Genomic DNA, 16012 nt, shown 5'->3' with positions numbered 1-16012 from the left:
GGTGTCCGGACCCCCTCTGAAATCCCAACTTTTCTCCTTTATATATCCGAAGTTTTTGAGGGTTTCAAAATGAGGAAACGTTACTGACAAACAAGGATGCATTTAGGGGTGGTACAGGGGGTCCGGACCCCCTCTGAAATCCCAACTTTTCTGTAAATTTAGCCTAATTTTTGGGATTATCTTTTAAAATTTTATTATAATTTATCCTAATATTGAAGTCGGGCCCCTTCCGAAATAAATTACTGTATACGTGCCTGCTGACAATTTTCAATATATTCGTTAAATAATAAAGTAAAATAATTAAATTAGGAGCAAAAAGCTTCAACACGGGCTAACTTTTGTCCACTGCCAATATTGTTAGAAGGGATATTAATAGCAAAAACTGCTAGTCAATGCTGAACCTTGAAACTTCACCCCGAACAGCAAGCCTATTATTGAGAACTACATATGAAACATTTTATCAAAAATTATCTAGCTTTTATCTGTCATGAAATTATTATATACACTAAAATGCACTATCCTAAAATGTGTATCTAAACATTGCTCTACGTATCTACGAAGCAATGAAAATTTTTTATCGAAATATTTGGGCAGGAAACTCTAACAGCCAGCCATTTTATTTAAATCGTAATAAACCCTGTAACCGTGCGTTAACGTGAAGACAAAGCTTGGTCCATTGGTAATGTGTTGGAAGAATGAAAACTCAATGTTCGTAGGTTCGAATTTATCCACTCACCAGAACATTTTATTCTTATGTGTAACGATGAAATAAGAAAGAAAAAATGTATAACCGTTAAGACAAAACTTCAACCAAGTCTGAAGAGAACAATACTAAAATAGTAACACAATGACGTCAACCAAGAATTATTGCATGTAGCGTTTGGACGAAATTACAACTGTCAACAATTGCAGAAGTAAAAACAGGCTGATAGGCGTAGTGTAGTCTAGACTTCTGAATGCATTTACTTCCTCAAAACTTCCGTCTCGTCATTGGTATGCCGTTAGTCATGGTAAAACCTTTCAATTGGAAGTGAAATGACAAACTACAACAGTTTTAAATCAATAAATGTCTATGTGTAAAAGTAGGTGTCTCTTATCTGTAGTTCTGAGTTCCTTTTACTTTGAAGTGACAAATGAGAGAAGAAAGTATGGTGATCGAAAAAAAAAAAAATCAAATTTGAGATTTCAACGAATTTACACGTATTATAGCCCCTAATACCGAAAAAGTTATTTTTTGATACATGTCCATCTGTTCGTCCGTCCGTTCGTTACACTTTTCTGTGCACTCGCCTAGATGCCAACCGTTCAACTTATCTGCACCAAATTTTAGTTTAAGATTTTCATAGTATTTCCTATAGTTTCTTTTATTTCCCTCCTACTCCCAAAACAAGGGTAGTTTCCTGTACGATGAAAATAGAAAAAATATATTTTCTAATAACTGGCTCTAACGATCTTGTTTTCTTTCTTTTTTTATAAATCAATATTTAATTAGCAACCCTATTTTGTGGTATAAGGCATTTATCTGAGAAAAATCTACAAGGGGTAGTTTATACTTAGGGGTGAGTTTTTTCTCAGTGATTTTCTCAAAATGGACTCAAGTGTTTTCGTTCATATTTCATAAATAAATATTTCATTAATAACTTAACAATATGACATAAATAACTCGTTTGTCCTAAAAAAAATGCGAGGGGTAGTTTATTCTTGGTGGAGTGTGTTGTCTGGGTGATTTTCTCAAAAATGACTCAAAAGAGTTTATTCGTATTTCAAAAATACATATTTCGTTAATAACCGAACAATATGGCAAAACTCGTTTGTCCTGAAAAAAATATACGAGAGGTAGTTTACTCTTGGGGGTGTTTTTCCTCCATGGTTTTCTCTAAAATGAATCAAGCAATTTTGTTCGTACTCAGAAATAAATATTTGATTAAAAACCTAATAATACTCACTTGCCCTGAAAGAATCCTCAAGAGATAGTTTATTCGGGGAGTTATTTTCCCTCACGATCTTCTCAAAACTTACGTGGACAATTTTATTGATAATTCATAAATAAATATTTCATTAATAACCCTATATTTTAGTATAAGTCATTTCTATGAAAAACAATTACGACGGATAGATTATGTTGGGGGTCAAGGTTTTTCCCAACAATTTTCTGGAACGACAGGCGATTTTGTTCAAATTTCGCAAATAAATATTTCATTAATAAGCAAAAGTATATCTTAACTCATTGTTCGAAACAATTCATAAGAGGTAGGTTACTTCTGACGTGTTCTTTTTGAACGACTTTCTCGAAAATGACTCATTTGATTTTTTCATATTTCATAAACAATTATTGCATTAATTGCTCTATTATATGTCTAATGAAAATGTGCTCAAAGTGTGAGTTAGTTTTGTAGTGTGGATTTTCTTCAATCGATAATCTGACATTCGATGTATTTGAATAATACGATATTTTTTTTCGTATTATCCAAATACACACTTCAGTAACAACTGCGGCCTAACACAGTTAAGAAATTGAATTGAAAAAGTTTAGTGCGGTGGCCCTGTAATTGAATATTTTTTGGTAAACACCCTAGCTTTTTGTGATAAACTCAGGCTTTTCTTTTTCGAGCGACAAAAGAGAGAAGAAAATATGGTGATTGTGAAAATAGTATATCAAATTCAGATTTCAACGGATTTACATACTTCATGGCGTCTACATACCGGAAATGTGATTTTTCGATACCCGTCCTTCCGGTCCGTCCGTTCGGTACACTTTTCTGTGTACTCGCCTAGAGGCCATACCGTTCAAAGTATCTACACCAAATTTTAAACTTAGGGTTTACATAGTATTCCTACAGGAGATTTTCCCATTTTTTTCCTACCGCCTAAAATAAGTGTGGTTTACTAACAGCCGAAAATCGAAAAAAGCTATTTTCTCCAAAATGGTTTTAAAAATTTTGTTTATTTTTCATTAATCAATATTTAATTAACAACCCTATATTGCAGTATCAGATATTTCTCTTAGAAAAATTTACGAGGGGTAGTTTATTCTTGGAGGTGACTTTTTCTCGACGATGTTCTCAGAAAGGACACTGGCAAATTTTGTACACACTTCATAAACAAATATTTAACCTTGCAGCATGGTATAAGTCAATTGACCTGTAGTAGCTTATTCTTGGAGTTGAATTTATTTCCAGTGAGTTTCTCAAACACGACCAGTTGGCAACCCTGTATCTCGACAACGAAGCTGAACTCGAAAACTGCAAGAGGGCTATTTGTCTCCTTTTGATGTCACGAATCATCTCCCGAAGTTTATGGACATCTTTCAGGTTCACCCTTAATGAAGCTTCTTTTCGAAAAGTTAACTATTAACTTTAGACATTGTTTATTTTTTTAAAAAAATCACAAATGCCGTTATTAATTTTAAGGCAGAGAGCTACTTTTGAGAGAATAGATCTTTAAAAATAATTTTAAAACTTAGACTTTTGTTTTCGAGACATTCCAGACAAGACGAGACATTTTAAAAGCTATCTCGTGTCCAAAACATTTGTTACGTCTTCTTTTGGATGTCACAAAGCGCGTCTCGTCTCTTTCTCGAGACATGTCTTATCTCGTGCGCATTCGTTAACACTTGGGAAGGATTATCTTTCTACTCAAAGCATTGTTTTTATAATGGTTGCATATTTATGATAATTGCCGTCAACATAAATTACAGTTCTTTCAGTTGAATTAATTGTTTATTATTATTATTGAAATTAAAATTAAATGGAATATCTAGTTTAACGTTGCACGATTATGCACCTACGCTAAGGGAGAATGATGATGAATGAAATGATGAAATGAAGAAAGTGGGAGGAAAATGGAAAATTCCAAGAAAACCCATACCCATGCACACGGTATTTGTCTACCTCAAATTTCACTTGGCGCGAAGTGGAGTCGAGCCACGGACCCCATGAATGCTCTATTATTATTATTATTATTATTATTATTATTATTATTATTATTATTATTATTATTATTATTATTATTATTATTATTATTATTAATATAATAATAATAATAATAATAATAATAATAATAATAATAATAATAATAATAATAATAATTGAAGTGAGCTTAACGAGTTTCAACCGTCCGACTCAACCAATGTTTGGGTGCCTGTTCGCTCGTCTACTCCATGACAACTTTTCATAAAAGACATTTCCTTTTAATAACGAAACTAGTAAGTGCCTTTTAGCTTTGAGAAGTAACTATGCTTGGAATTTGAAATCTGCAAAATATAAGAGGTAAAATTAACCAAATGGTGCAAGTTTATACTAATGTATACAAAACAATTTTGCAATATCAATTACGTGAATCTTGTCCCATAAAGTAGCCGAAACCCCTACACCAAAGAGCCCTCCGAGATTTGATAATTGTCCACAAGGACTGAAATTGTCATTTGAAGCCAAGACTTTAATATGAAGCCAATAATTTCTTTAAAATAGACGAAAAATTCGAAAGTTATAAGCATTTTTCATATTTTTGCCTTTTCCCATAATGGAGCCGTAGCACACTATACTGATGAGCCCCCCCGACTCCAGGATTTGATCATTCTCCATCGGACTGAAGTTGCATTTGGAACCAACACTTTAATACGAAGCCCAACAATTCTTTAAAATAGACGAAAAATTCGAACGTTAGAAACATTTTAATATTTTTGCCTTTTCTCATAAGGGGCCCGTATTAGCCTACACTGAAGAGCCCCACGAGATTTGATCCTTGACCACTGGGACTGAAATTTTCATTTGAAACCAAAACTTTAATAAGAAGCCAAAAATTAAACTTTTACATGAATTTAAACTGACTGGGTTCCAGTTCAGCCCACTATTATTATTATTATTATTATTATTATTATTATTATTATTATTATTATTATTATTATTATTATTATTATTATTATTATATGAATGTTTTTGGAGCACCGAAATTTTGTGAGACGAACAATGGAATGTAGAGGTTTAAGATGGGTGGTCATAGGGAGGAAAAACCAGATTTTTTTCTGTCTGACTCTCTAACGTGAAGATTATGTGCTGATGGCAAGAAGTATCATCATTCTATAATAGGTAGCTTTTACGTAGAATATCAATTACTTGAGTTTTCCTCCTTCGAGCTACTTATCTCATGTGGTAAATTCAAAACAATTTCAATTTAATACAAATACATTGTAAAACTTTTCCGTAATTAAACATCTAGGGAAAATTAAACATATAATAGGGAAATCTGTTATCAAAATATCCAAACAAGTAGATAGAAGACTATCTAGTGAGAAATATTGTGAAACTTTATAAAATTCTCCAAATTAGGATTAACATTTACTGGAAAACAACGCGCCAGCGAGCATTACGTGTAGTGAGCAGTGAGCACAGGGGAAATAATTACTAAACTTTTTGCAAACAAAATTAGGGATGCTAATGCAAGTGCGACAACAACATTTTTTCTTTTTTTGGTATCGTCATGAATTTTACACATATGTTACAATTTGATTCTTTCCCACATAAAAAAATAAATAAAATAACCATAATAATAAAAATGACGTCACTTCCACCTGGATTCGAACCCGCTACTATAACGAGATACTTTGTATCGATTCATAATTGTATGATTCATAATTGTTTATCTTTCGGGCAGAAAGTGCTTTTACACAAGCACTATACATATTATAACGTTAATTAAAATAATAGAAGAAGAATGTTTTAATATAAGAAATATATATTATTGTCTTGTTGGTTGCTATGTCGTTGTTTATATATACTTACTTAACATGTTTGATTGCAAGACAGTTTGTGTGAATATACGTTAAAAGGTAATCAAAGAATAAATTATTTAATATTTATCATGAACTTGTAATTTCGTTAAAAGGTGATCATCTTAGTGAATATAACATCAGAAGATATTTTAAGGTATAAATGAGTATTGCCACTAGAGATATACTTATATTAACTGGACCAGGGTTAACGACTACCTTTGGTGAGTCGTTGTACTACCTTCGGCATACAGACTAGTTGCTTTTACTAACTAAGCTATTTGTTTCCTTACGCGAACTGACCCTGTTCTACGGTAAAGACGATTTTTCATTACGGTCACGCTACCAATTCGTCCTTTTCCATAGACAATTTCCACTTTTTGCTCTATCTTTACGTTAATACTTGGCATATATTCATATATTTGGAGTTTGCAGATAATGCACGAAATAAGACATATTAGAAATATTTCGTTGAAAGTTTCGTTTGTAGATTTTATCCACATTTCTCTCAGTGACATAGATGTCGCTGCTTCGTGTTGAACTGCAGAATTCCCTCGCGTTCTCGAAAATTTCCCACTTTAGCAGAGTTGGTAATTCTCGAGATTTCTGTCGATTTAATGTTTTTTGCTTCTAATTTATTTATTTTAAGCTAATATCTAACACAAATATTAAAAACGGGTTTGTTATTAACCTGTCCTGCTTGGGAAACCTTCCGAAATTTCGAACATATAAAGAAAACAGAGATATTTTCAAAAAATTTCAAAATAAAGAGACGCGTCATTTATTTTGCTCATGGTAATACCAGAGGTAAACGCTTAACCACTGAGCCACCGCGACAAGCTTGAAGGTATCATCTCAATATTTAAAAACTGAAGTAGACTTAAGAATATTTACTCAGTAGCCGTTACCAGAAATTGAGCGTGTACAACTCTCTCAGTTACGAAATAAATGTTTCCTTTGCTTTAATGTTAATTTAAACCTACCTTTTTTGGAGGCGTTTCAACGACAGACACATTCTTCAGGGACAACAGTTTAATTAAAAAACTTTCTGACTTATGACATGTGTCTCTAAACTCTTGGAAACTGTCAAGTTTTTCAGCGCATGAAATACAAATATAGTTTGGCAGATCATCATCTTCTGAAACCTGAAACAAGAATGCAAATCAACAATTACATTCCTTAATTATAAAACTAGATAGATTTACAAAAACTACGCACACTGTGTTTGTCCACCATAAAGCCCCATGCGCCAGAGGTGCGCCAGCATTCTACCACTGTGCCACCGTGGCCCAGATAAACTCTGTTACGTGTGAAGATAGGAAAAAGTAAAAGATGAAAATTGTTGGAAATAAGTGGTTTTGAATCTAAAATGGTGAAATTTTCCAATCTGCATCATTTGCCTGAGCGTCTTGGTAAGATTTGATACGTTAAATTTAAAAAGAGAAAAAATGTTTTTATTTCATCATGCTGTTCTTGCGGAACGTAACCACACGCAAAGATGACACGGTGCATATTAAGTGAAAGAACCTACTACGCCTTAAATCTATCCTCAACAATACCATATTGTGTTGGTATAGTACCAGAGGAAACAGCCTCCTGAATTGACAACCTTACTTAGAGACCCTACCAGTGTGGAGTCCAATCGGTTGGTGCGATCGAAAAAACACTATTTCAGATTGAAAACAAACTCTTTTTTATCTTTTCGTACCTTTACTTATAACGGGACTGTACTATGGCTCCGGATTTTTGATACACCTAGTATAACGCATTTTTTTTTTTTTTTTTTTTACATTTGTTTCGCTGAGTTAATGTTTGTGTGTGTTTTGAATAAAATGTAAAAAATGTGAAGACAAAGCTTTTCTATTTGTCTAGCTGTTGAGCGCAACAAGATTGCCCAAGTCGTACTAGAAATATAATTGAGTCATTCTATTTCAAATCGACTTAGTCATGAAAAATTCATGGTCTCAGATTTTGATAAATTTGTTGTATATTGAAAGACACGTTTGAGAATAGTTATTTCCCAAAATAAAACTTTTCCAGTCCTATTAGTTAATTTGTAATTAATTACGCAATTAGCTTCAAGGTCACAACTCGAACATGGCTGTTATTGCATGTTATTGTTTATTTCAATAACCATAAGAGCTATGAAGCTAAAAATTTGCATCCGCATGTACTTTTGCCTGTAGATTTAAATTCTGCAATCAAAACTAATGAATATTGTATAAGTGTAGAGTTACAGCAGCATTTATAGTTCTAAGTTCAGGCCCTGAAATGAACATGTGGTGAAAGTTGTACGCGTGTGAAATTTTTGCACAAGGTGAAGAAATACTTATATTTTGTGTGAACCAAATTTGGTTTTGGGTATTTGAACCTAAGAGCCAAAATAAAACTTCTAATATGTAGTAAATTTTTCAGTAGTAATGAATCTGCAAGGGATTAATACATTCTTCAAATGGCTATTTCAGGTTAATGAAACACGGAAATCACCCAGAATAGCCTAGGAAGGTGATCACATAATCATTGACCATTTGAAACATAACAGTGTGGCTGTACATGAATTTTTAGCAGTGTTCTTGGCAAACTTAAAAACGGAGCAACCATTCCTAAACATGTCATATATTTCAATAATGGCTCTTGGGTTTAATATAAAAACTGTAAAAATTTCAAGAACATTTGTATGCACAAATTAGATTTTGGTCTTACATGTGAGTGGCATTTCTTTGCTACTTTATATAGTAAAAATGTTTGCGATGGCGTAGGCGGAACGACAAAGCGATTAGCTACTCGTGCGAGTTTACAGAAGACAATTGCGAACCAAATATTAAATGTACAGCAGTTTTATAAATGGGCTGTTGACAGTACCGTCCAGTCGAAAATCAGCGCTCGGAGCGAGAGTACACGACGGCGCCCCCTCCCTCGGACATATGAATGAGGTCGACGGACCAGCCGCGAATTGCCATGGTTGGCACAAAGCAGAAGAAAATTTTCAAAAATAAACCCTGCTTTTCCTTGATTTTGAGCACTTTTTACTACTTTTTCCTTCCATTTTATATATATCTTTTCTTTTTTCCATACCGAAAGCTCAGAAAGCTAAATCCTAAATCCCGAATTTTGCGCCCTCTTCTTCGGAGCCCAGGGCCCTTGCCCCACTCGCCCTCCTCACGTCACGGTTCTGACTGTGGACATCATATCTATTAAATATTTTTTGTATCAACTGAAAATGTTTAGCCGCATTGCACGACTCAAGGAAATAGGTTTATTCCTGTGAAAACAATACCTAGAACAAGAAACAATCATGCTTTCATTCCTGATAGTGAAATAAGTTTAAAAATTGGACTAATTTCCTCTATATCAATGGAACACCTACATAGGGTTTGGGTAGATGAAAAACACAAACAGAAGTCTCGGATCGAGGAAAATTTGTAGCGTGTGTCTATGTCTGCAAATGGTGGATTGGAATGGTGCTGGAATATTCTGAGGAATATCAGGACAACAACACAAAGTTCTTACATCCTGCAGGGCCTTCCACTTTTCACTGGCCTGGAACTGACGATATCGTATGGGTGCCAGCCGATCACATTCTTATTGAAGCAACAGATCACAGCTAGTGGAAGGTCACATAGTGTGTCACATGAGACTGTTAATAAAATTAACGAGTTATTCAAGAATTCCAGTAAACTCTGATACATTGCACAATACTGATGGTTAGTAGATAAAGCAACTGTTATTTTTTTGCTATAACTGTAGGCAGGGGCGCCAAAAGAAAATTTTCTAGGAGAGGCCATTCCATAGTTACTATATTAGTCTGGTATTTAATACGTGGTTTGCTATATTACATAAACATTTTTATGAGACAGGGGAGCCTGTCCCCCTTTGGGTTCCCACGATTGTAGGCTACTGTTTGGAATAGCTGTAATAAAAGTTATACAATATTAAATAGCCTATATCATTATTTCATAAGCTCGTTAAGAGGCAAAAGACACATTCAGATTTTTGGGCAGCCTTAGGTTCAAATACCCAAAACCAAATTTGGTTCACACAAAACATAGGTATTTCTTAACTTTGTGCTAAAATTTCGCAGATGTACAACTTTCACCACATGTTCATTCCAGGGCCTGAACTTTGGACCATAAATGCTGCAATAACTCTACACCTATACAATATTCATTAGTTTTGATTGCAGAATTAAAATCTATAGGTGAAATTACATGCGGATGCAAATTTTTAGCTTCATAGCTCTTACGGTTATTGAAATAAACAATAAAATGCAAAACCAGACGCTTTTGAGTCGTGACCTTGAAGCTGATTGCGTAGTTAATTACTAATTAACTATGAGGGCTGGAAAAGTTTTATTTTGGGAAATTACTATTCTCAAACATGTCTTTCAATGTACAAAAAATTATCAAAATCTGAGATCATGAATTTTTAAAATACTTTTACTTTGGTTGATTTGAGATAGAATGGCCCAATTAATAATCCTTTTAGGATTCACAGGCCACATTATTATAGGTGAGTGAGAGTTAATCTGTCTAAGGACTTTTCCGGTCGTTCAGAGGAGTGATTCAAAATCTGATCATTTTGTGTCCTTCTCATCAGTAGTCACTAGTACAGAATTGGTCAGGATTGAGCAGTTTAAACTCTATGGGAAGAAGCTGTTCCTCGGTAACTCTTCCTTTCTGGCTCGTGTTTCCCATTAATTATTCACTATCCCCGTGTAAAAACTGGCCAAGTTTGATTGATTGATGAGAATGTTATGCCCGTACAACTAATTCCCACGAATTAAGGAGGAAGCTACGCTCGCTTCGCTCCACTTACACAGTAACTGTTCCACGCAGACCAATATTTACTGAGAACATTACTACACACAATAAATAAATAAATAAAAGTGTCATCTTACCTGAAGCATGCAGTTACGCGTATTTTCACAGTCTCGAACTATTACTCTCTCCTGCATCATTCCGATCGATGAACCTTCATGGTTTAACAAATGATGTGGTGAAGAAACCTCATATAAGAAGTAACAGGTAACAATGATATTCTTAACGGTAGACGTTTGAATGACGGTTTATTTTCATCACTATACATTCGTATGAAAACAACGTTGCTAGAAGAATTACAGTGAAGGCCTTGGATAGACAAATTAAAACTAAAGTATTCTTCTTCTACTAGTTTGTGCTTCTTTACTGTGAAAATAAAATCTTAAACGGGTTAATGTAGCCTTTGCCCTACTCTTGTGCTGCTTTCTCTTTACGTGTGTTAAAGCTCGCTAAAAAAGCAGTCGACATTAAATCTATGGCCAAGTACTCAATACATACCAGAATAATGAATACTTGATTTCACTCACTCTAATAGTTCTTCGAAAAATTTCTTTACTTCCAATGTCTAAAAAGTGTACATGGAAGGAAAATTCACTGACAATGTAATTCTTCTAGCAACGTTGTTTCCTTACGTAATTTGTACTGAGGGAGATGACAAGCAGTCATTGAAACGCCTACGGTCAAAAGTACCATTGTAACCTGTGGGTACTTGCGTAAGTAAAGGCTTTGTGCACATATATCACTCAACCAGCTAAACCCCACAGCCATTAGTAGAGAAAACAATCTTTGAAATTAATTTTAAGTTCATCTCACTGCTCAAATTTCATGAAAAAGGCAGATAGATAAGCTAAATACTTCTTCTGTCTACCAACATACATCAGACACTCAATAATAGTTCTAAATTAGGCCAAAAATTAACCACATTGGGCCAATGGGCAGAAAACCATCATTGTACAGCCAAATGACTCTTAGTTACAAACTCCTGTATACCATAAATTAAGAGATAATAATTTGTGGCTAAATATCTTATGATTTCCACAACTCATCCTTAGAACTAAACACTTTCATCTTCCTATCTTTGAAGAAAAGTTTCCAAACGGGTAATAAATGAAAATGTCTGGCTAAGAATCTCTTAGTACCGGGCACGAAATTTTACATTTGAATCCAGTATCCAGATCAGACAGTCTGGTCACTATAAAACGTAAAAACATATACCAAATATCTATCGATCGTCAAACTAAAATATTTGGTCGCGAATTCTATTCTCTAGCTCAAGGAAACTCATTCCTAACTGTTTTGTTTGCATCTTTTATCAATGTCTTCACCGGTTTACCGTTCCTCTTAGAACTTTTTTGACTCTTTTTTTCTGTTTTTTATTCCTATAATTATAACAAAAAGAACACAAACGTCTGCGGTATCACATTACTTTCCCTTCAGTATACTTTCGTTAGAATGAAGCTATTAAATAGACAGTAAAGAGAAATGGCAACATTAAACTAACCAATCACGGCTACCGGTACCAACAATCGATATTGTTGAGTGCATTTGTAAATACATATATTTACTTAGTGACTGGATGGATTGATTGGTTGGTTAATTTTATATCTGGCATCCTGCTTAGCACCAATGATTTATAGTTTAATGTAGGACCTTAAGTATCAACTCGCTCTGGGTACCCAACTCGAATATACTGAACCACAGGCGTAAACACTAACGATATATCCACAAGTCTTACTTAGTGACCAGAGATGTACCTTCATTGAAGACAGAAAGAAAGAAACAAAAAAAACATACTGGTTTTACTTTTGGCGCACCACTAGAAAGAATTGTTGAAAAATTATTTCACTAATTTCCTTTTTATTGTCCCCCTAAGAGATTTCCGCTAGGCGACATGAAAATATCTCACTTATCATAGATAAAATTCAAGAGGGCCACCAGAAGTAATTGTTGAAAATGTACTATTCTTTTATGATTTACGTGTAATTAAAGCTTCCAGATGTATGACATAAAAATTAATATGCGAAAAACATAAATCAATCTCTGCTAGGTGGCCACTAAAATGCACGAATGCTATCTAACGGAGTCAGAACAGGGCGATGCTGATGGGTTCGCGCGGAGTTGCGTCCGAAGAGAGCAGGAGCGTCAGCGATGGTGGGTATGCACGTAAGCAAGTATAGTGAAAAGAAATGGGTTTTGGCAATAATACGAGTTTCGATAGCACTTGGCATGGTTTGATACTAGTAATGGTCCACTTGTGAACATAAAATACAGGTTCTGTACACTGTGCAGAAATATACAGCCGGTGAAAAATAGCATCCAATAGAGTCATGTTTCACTACACTCACTTATTTTATCCCTCATAAGGCCCTTGAAATGATTTTACACTAGAAATTCTACACTTTTAAACCTAAAATACGGCTGTATTAGGCAACTTTGCATTTAACTGTCGCCTGTAGAAACAAAAATGAAATGATATCTTTAAGTTTTGCGTCCCATGCTTACATTTGGAATTTGGACTCTTTTCTTCCAAATTTTGCACTTTTTAAAACCAAAATTTTGCACCTAGAATTCCTAGCTCTGAAAATGATAATGATGGAAATGGTGGAAAGAAGAATCAGAAAAACCCTGAGAAAACCTACGCATATGGTCTTTGTCCACCACAATGACTAACTGGGATGAGCTGGGATCAAACCAGGGACCTTAGATAAAAGTGAGTGTTCAACCACTGAGCCAATGCAGCTCTGAGAATATCTTTATTGATTGATTAGGCATTTTATGAGCATGTAACCAAGACTAAATGTGCCAGTAAGAATCAATGCATTTATCATAACACTCAAAGAAAAAAAAAATGAAATGGGAATTCTACAACCAGGTAATTTGCTAAAATTTGCATGTCACTGGGTAATGCTCAAATAGTCTTTAATCTGGAAAGTGCCGTACAGAAGTAAATAATACATGAATCCGATATGGAAATCAGGTCAAAACTTACTTCTACCTCTACAAAAGCGTTTCTTTTATCCTGATAATTCATCTCTACGTGCTTCTGCTGTAAGAATTTCTCATCCCATGTACCACGAAGACGAGAGTAATGTACAATTGGGTTAACTCTACATTACACGCCCTAGTTCGTCCTCATTTGAATCGGAAAGTAATAACTACTGATTTAGAAGTATCTCGCAAAAGACAGAGGTGCTATATCTATACAGATGAGGTATGCTTGGTGCAATTGTGCGAGAAACACCCATCCACTTAGGCCTTTGTGCTGCACAGCAGATCCAATATGTTAAGGCTTAGGTTAGCGTAGGGCGGGCAAAGTAGAGTAGATTAGTTTAATATCGGTTAGGTTCCAAATTCCTTGACCTACTTTTGAGGCATTTGGCTAGAGTGCATTTATGCCGAACAAGTGATTTTGTCACAGGTTGTGGCATTGGAGAAATGAAATCACTGTTATTTGTAACAGGTACGGAATCGGTGTTTTTGTTCTTCCTGCTGAGAATGTTGTTTTGGAGTTTTAGCGGTTGATGGCACTGATGTCTTCTGTGCTGTGGTTGGTTGGTTGTGTTGAAGTCGCTGATTGGTTGTTATGTATTCCTGACTGATGATGCTGTATTTTTGAACGTTGTACGCTGTGTCGTTTTGTTGTTCTGATATTGTGAAGTGACTTTCGGTGTTCGGATATTATTTATTATTATTATTATTATTTCAAATATGTTTGTGATACTCAAGTGAATTCCTATCGTTTCGCGATATTGTGTGGACTGATTAATATTGGCAATTGTAGTAGCAGTTGAGGTGGACGAGAGTTTGTTTAGCACACACAAATTAATGTCGGTCGAATGCACCGTAATCAGAAATGGATAGTCAGTGGTATTTGCCGTGAAACTAATGAAATATCTTTGAGTGAGTGTAGCGAGAACTCTCGCAGTGCTGATTACCTTTTAGAAATTATTTCTAAGCATGTACATCCTGACTCCGTTATTATCCCTGGTTGTTGGAAGGGGTACGTGGGTTTGGATAAGGGACAGTGGACTCATATGACTGTGAATCATTCGCAAAAATTTGTTGATCCCGAGAGTGGTGCACATAGGCACTCTATCGAGAATGTGTGGTTGCATTTAAAGAGGAATTTAAATTTAACTTATCGTTCTGATAATTTAATGCTTCATTTTGCTTATTACTTATGGAAGAGAAGGTTTGCTGCTGGTTATTCCAATGGTGAAATGTAATTTTTCTTCGTCATGCTGGATTGATTTATAAAATGAAATGAAATCTTTAAGTTTTACGTCCCATGGTTATGCCGGCTACGCTAAAGGAGACGGTGTTGATGAGAAATGAATGAAATGGTGGAATGAAGAAAGTGGGAGGAAACGGGAGAACCCCGAGAAAACCGACGAGTGCGGTTTGTTCACCACAAAGTTCACACGGCGCGAACTGGGATCGAACCAGGGACCCCAAGCCCCGGAGGGGAACGCTCTACCACTAAGCCACCACGCCCCCTGGATTGATTTATAATTACTGGTGATCGTTACTTTATTGTTTGTAGTTATTTTTCCCTTATTACGTTAGATTTATAGTAGTTGTTTTAATATTTATTGTTGTTTTGGATGTTTTCTTTCGGTTCTTGAGCGGGGAGTTTGGGGGGGGGGGGGCGGAAGCCCCTATTTAAGATCTTAAAATTGATTGTTATCGTTTCACCTGAATTGATTTATCGGAATAGTTTAGCGTTAGTTTTCAATGATATTTCCATTATTCGTAGCAATTGAGGAGTAAGTTCTTGGTGAGTGTGGTAGATCATTGGTTAGCAATCGTAATCTATTGTCGCTGTAGTGATACACCTTAGTTTGCTGGTGCGACGTAAGATTACGTTTCGTTATTAGGTAGTCTGCAGAACTCGTTCAGAATTTACTTTTAAATTGCTTCGATTCATGGGATTATTTCTGGGAACTGATCTCTGACTGTTCTAAGGAATCGGTTCCAATGAATGTTCGGCATAAAGTGCATTACGAAATTACGATCAGGAAGATATGGTTCAACCATAGGATATAGTATACGGCAAATTTTTACTTTGACTCCAACTGTGACTTCAACCGATTCATGTGATCCGGTTCCCGGAGCAGTTTAGGAATCATTCCCAAACTGCTCCCGGAACCGGATCACATGAATCGATTACAATTACTAACACAGTGAAAGTAATGTACGATGTTAAGAATTATACTATAAGTACAAGGGCCACAATGTTACTATACGATGTTAAGAATTATACTATAAGTACAAGGGCCACAATGTTACTATACGATGTTAAGAATTAAACTATAAGTACAAGGGCCACAATGTTACTATACGAAGTTAAGAATTATACTATAAGTACAAGGGCCACAATGTTACTAAACATCAATTCAGGTGAAGCGGTGACTATGAATTTTGAGAT

At 35.1% G+C, this 16012-nt stretch overlaps 1 protein-coding gene across 10 annotated transcripts in view; it reads right to left on the bottom strand.

The window, feature by feature from the left end:
• Positions 1 to 16012, bottom strand: part of LOC145680650 (uncharacterized) — a 191181-nt gene that overhangs the window by 173479 nt on the left and 1690 nt on the right. For all 10 annotated transcript variants that reach the window (XM_081751363.1, XM_081751360.1, XM_081751362.1 and 7 more), the window contains exon 2: positions 6751 to 6912. In XM_081751363.1, coding sequence (XP_081607489.1) covers positions 6751 to 6912 — 162 coding nt within the window. The remainder of the gene's footprint in view (positions 1 to 6750; positions 6913 to 16012) is intronic.

This window comes from Thermobia domestica, chromosome 3, assembly GCF_964235325.1.
Source record: "Thermobia domestica chromosome 3, izTheDome1.hap1.1, whole genome shotgun sequence".
NCBI lineage: Eukaryota > Metazoa > Arthropoda > Insecta > Zygentoma > Lepismatidae > Thermobia > Thermobia domestica.
Note: the sequence above shows the minus strand (reverse complement) of the source record. Positions and strands in the feature narration are given on the sequence as shown.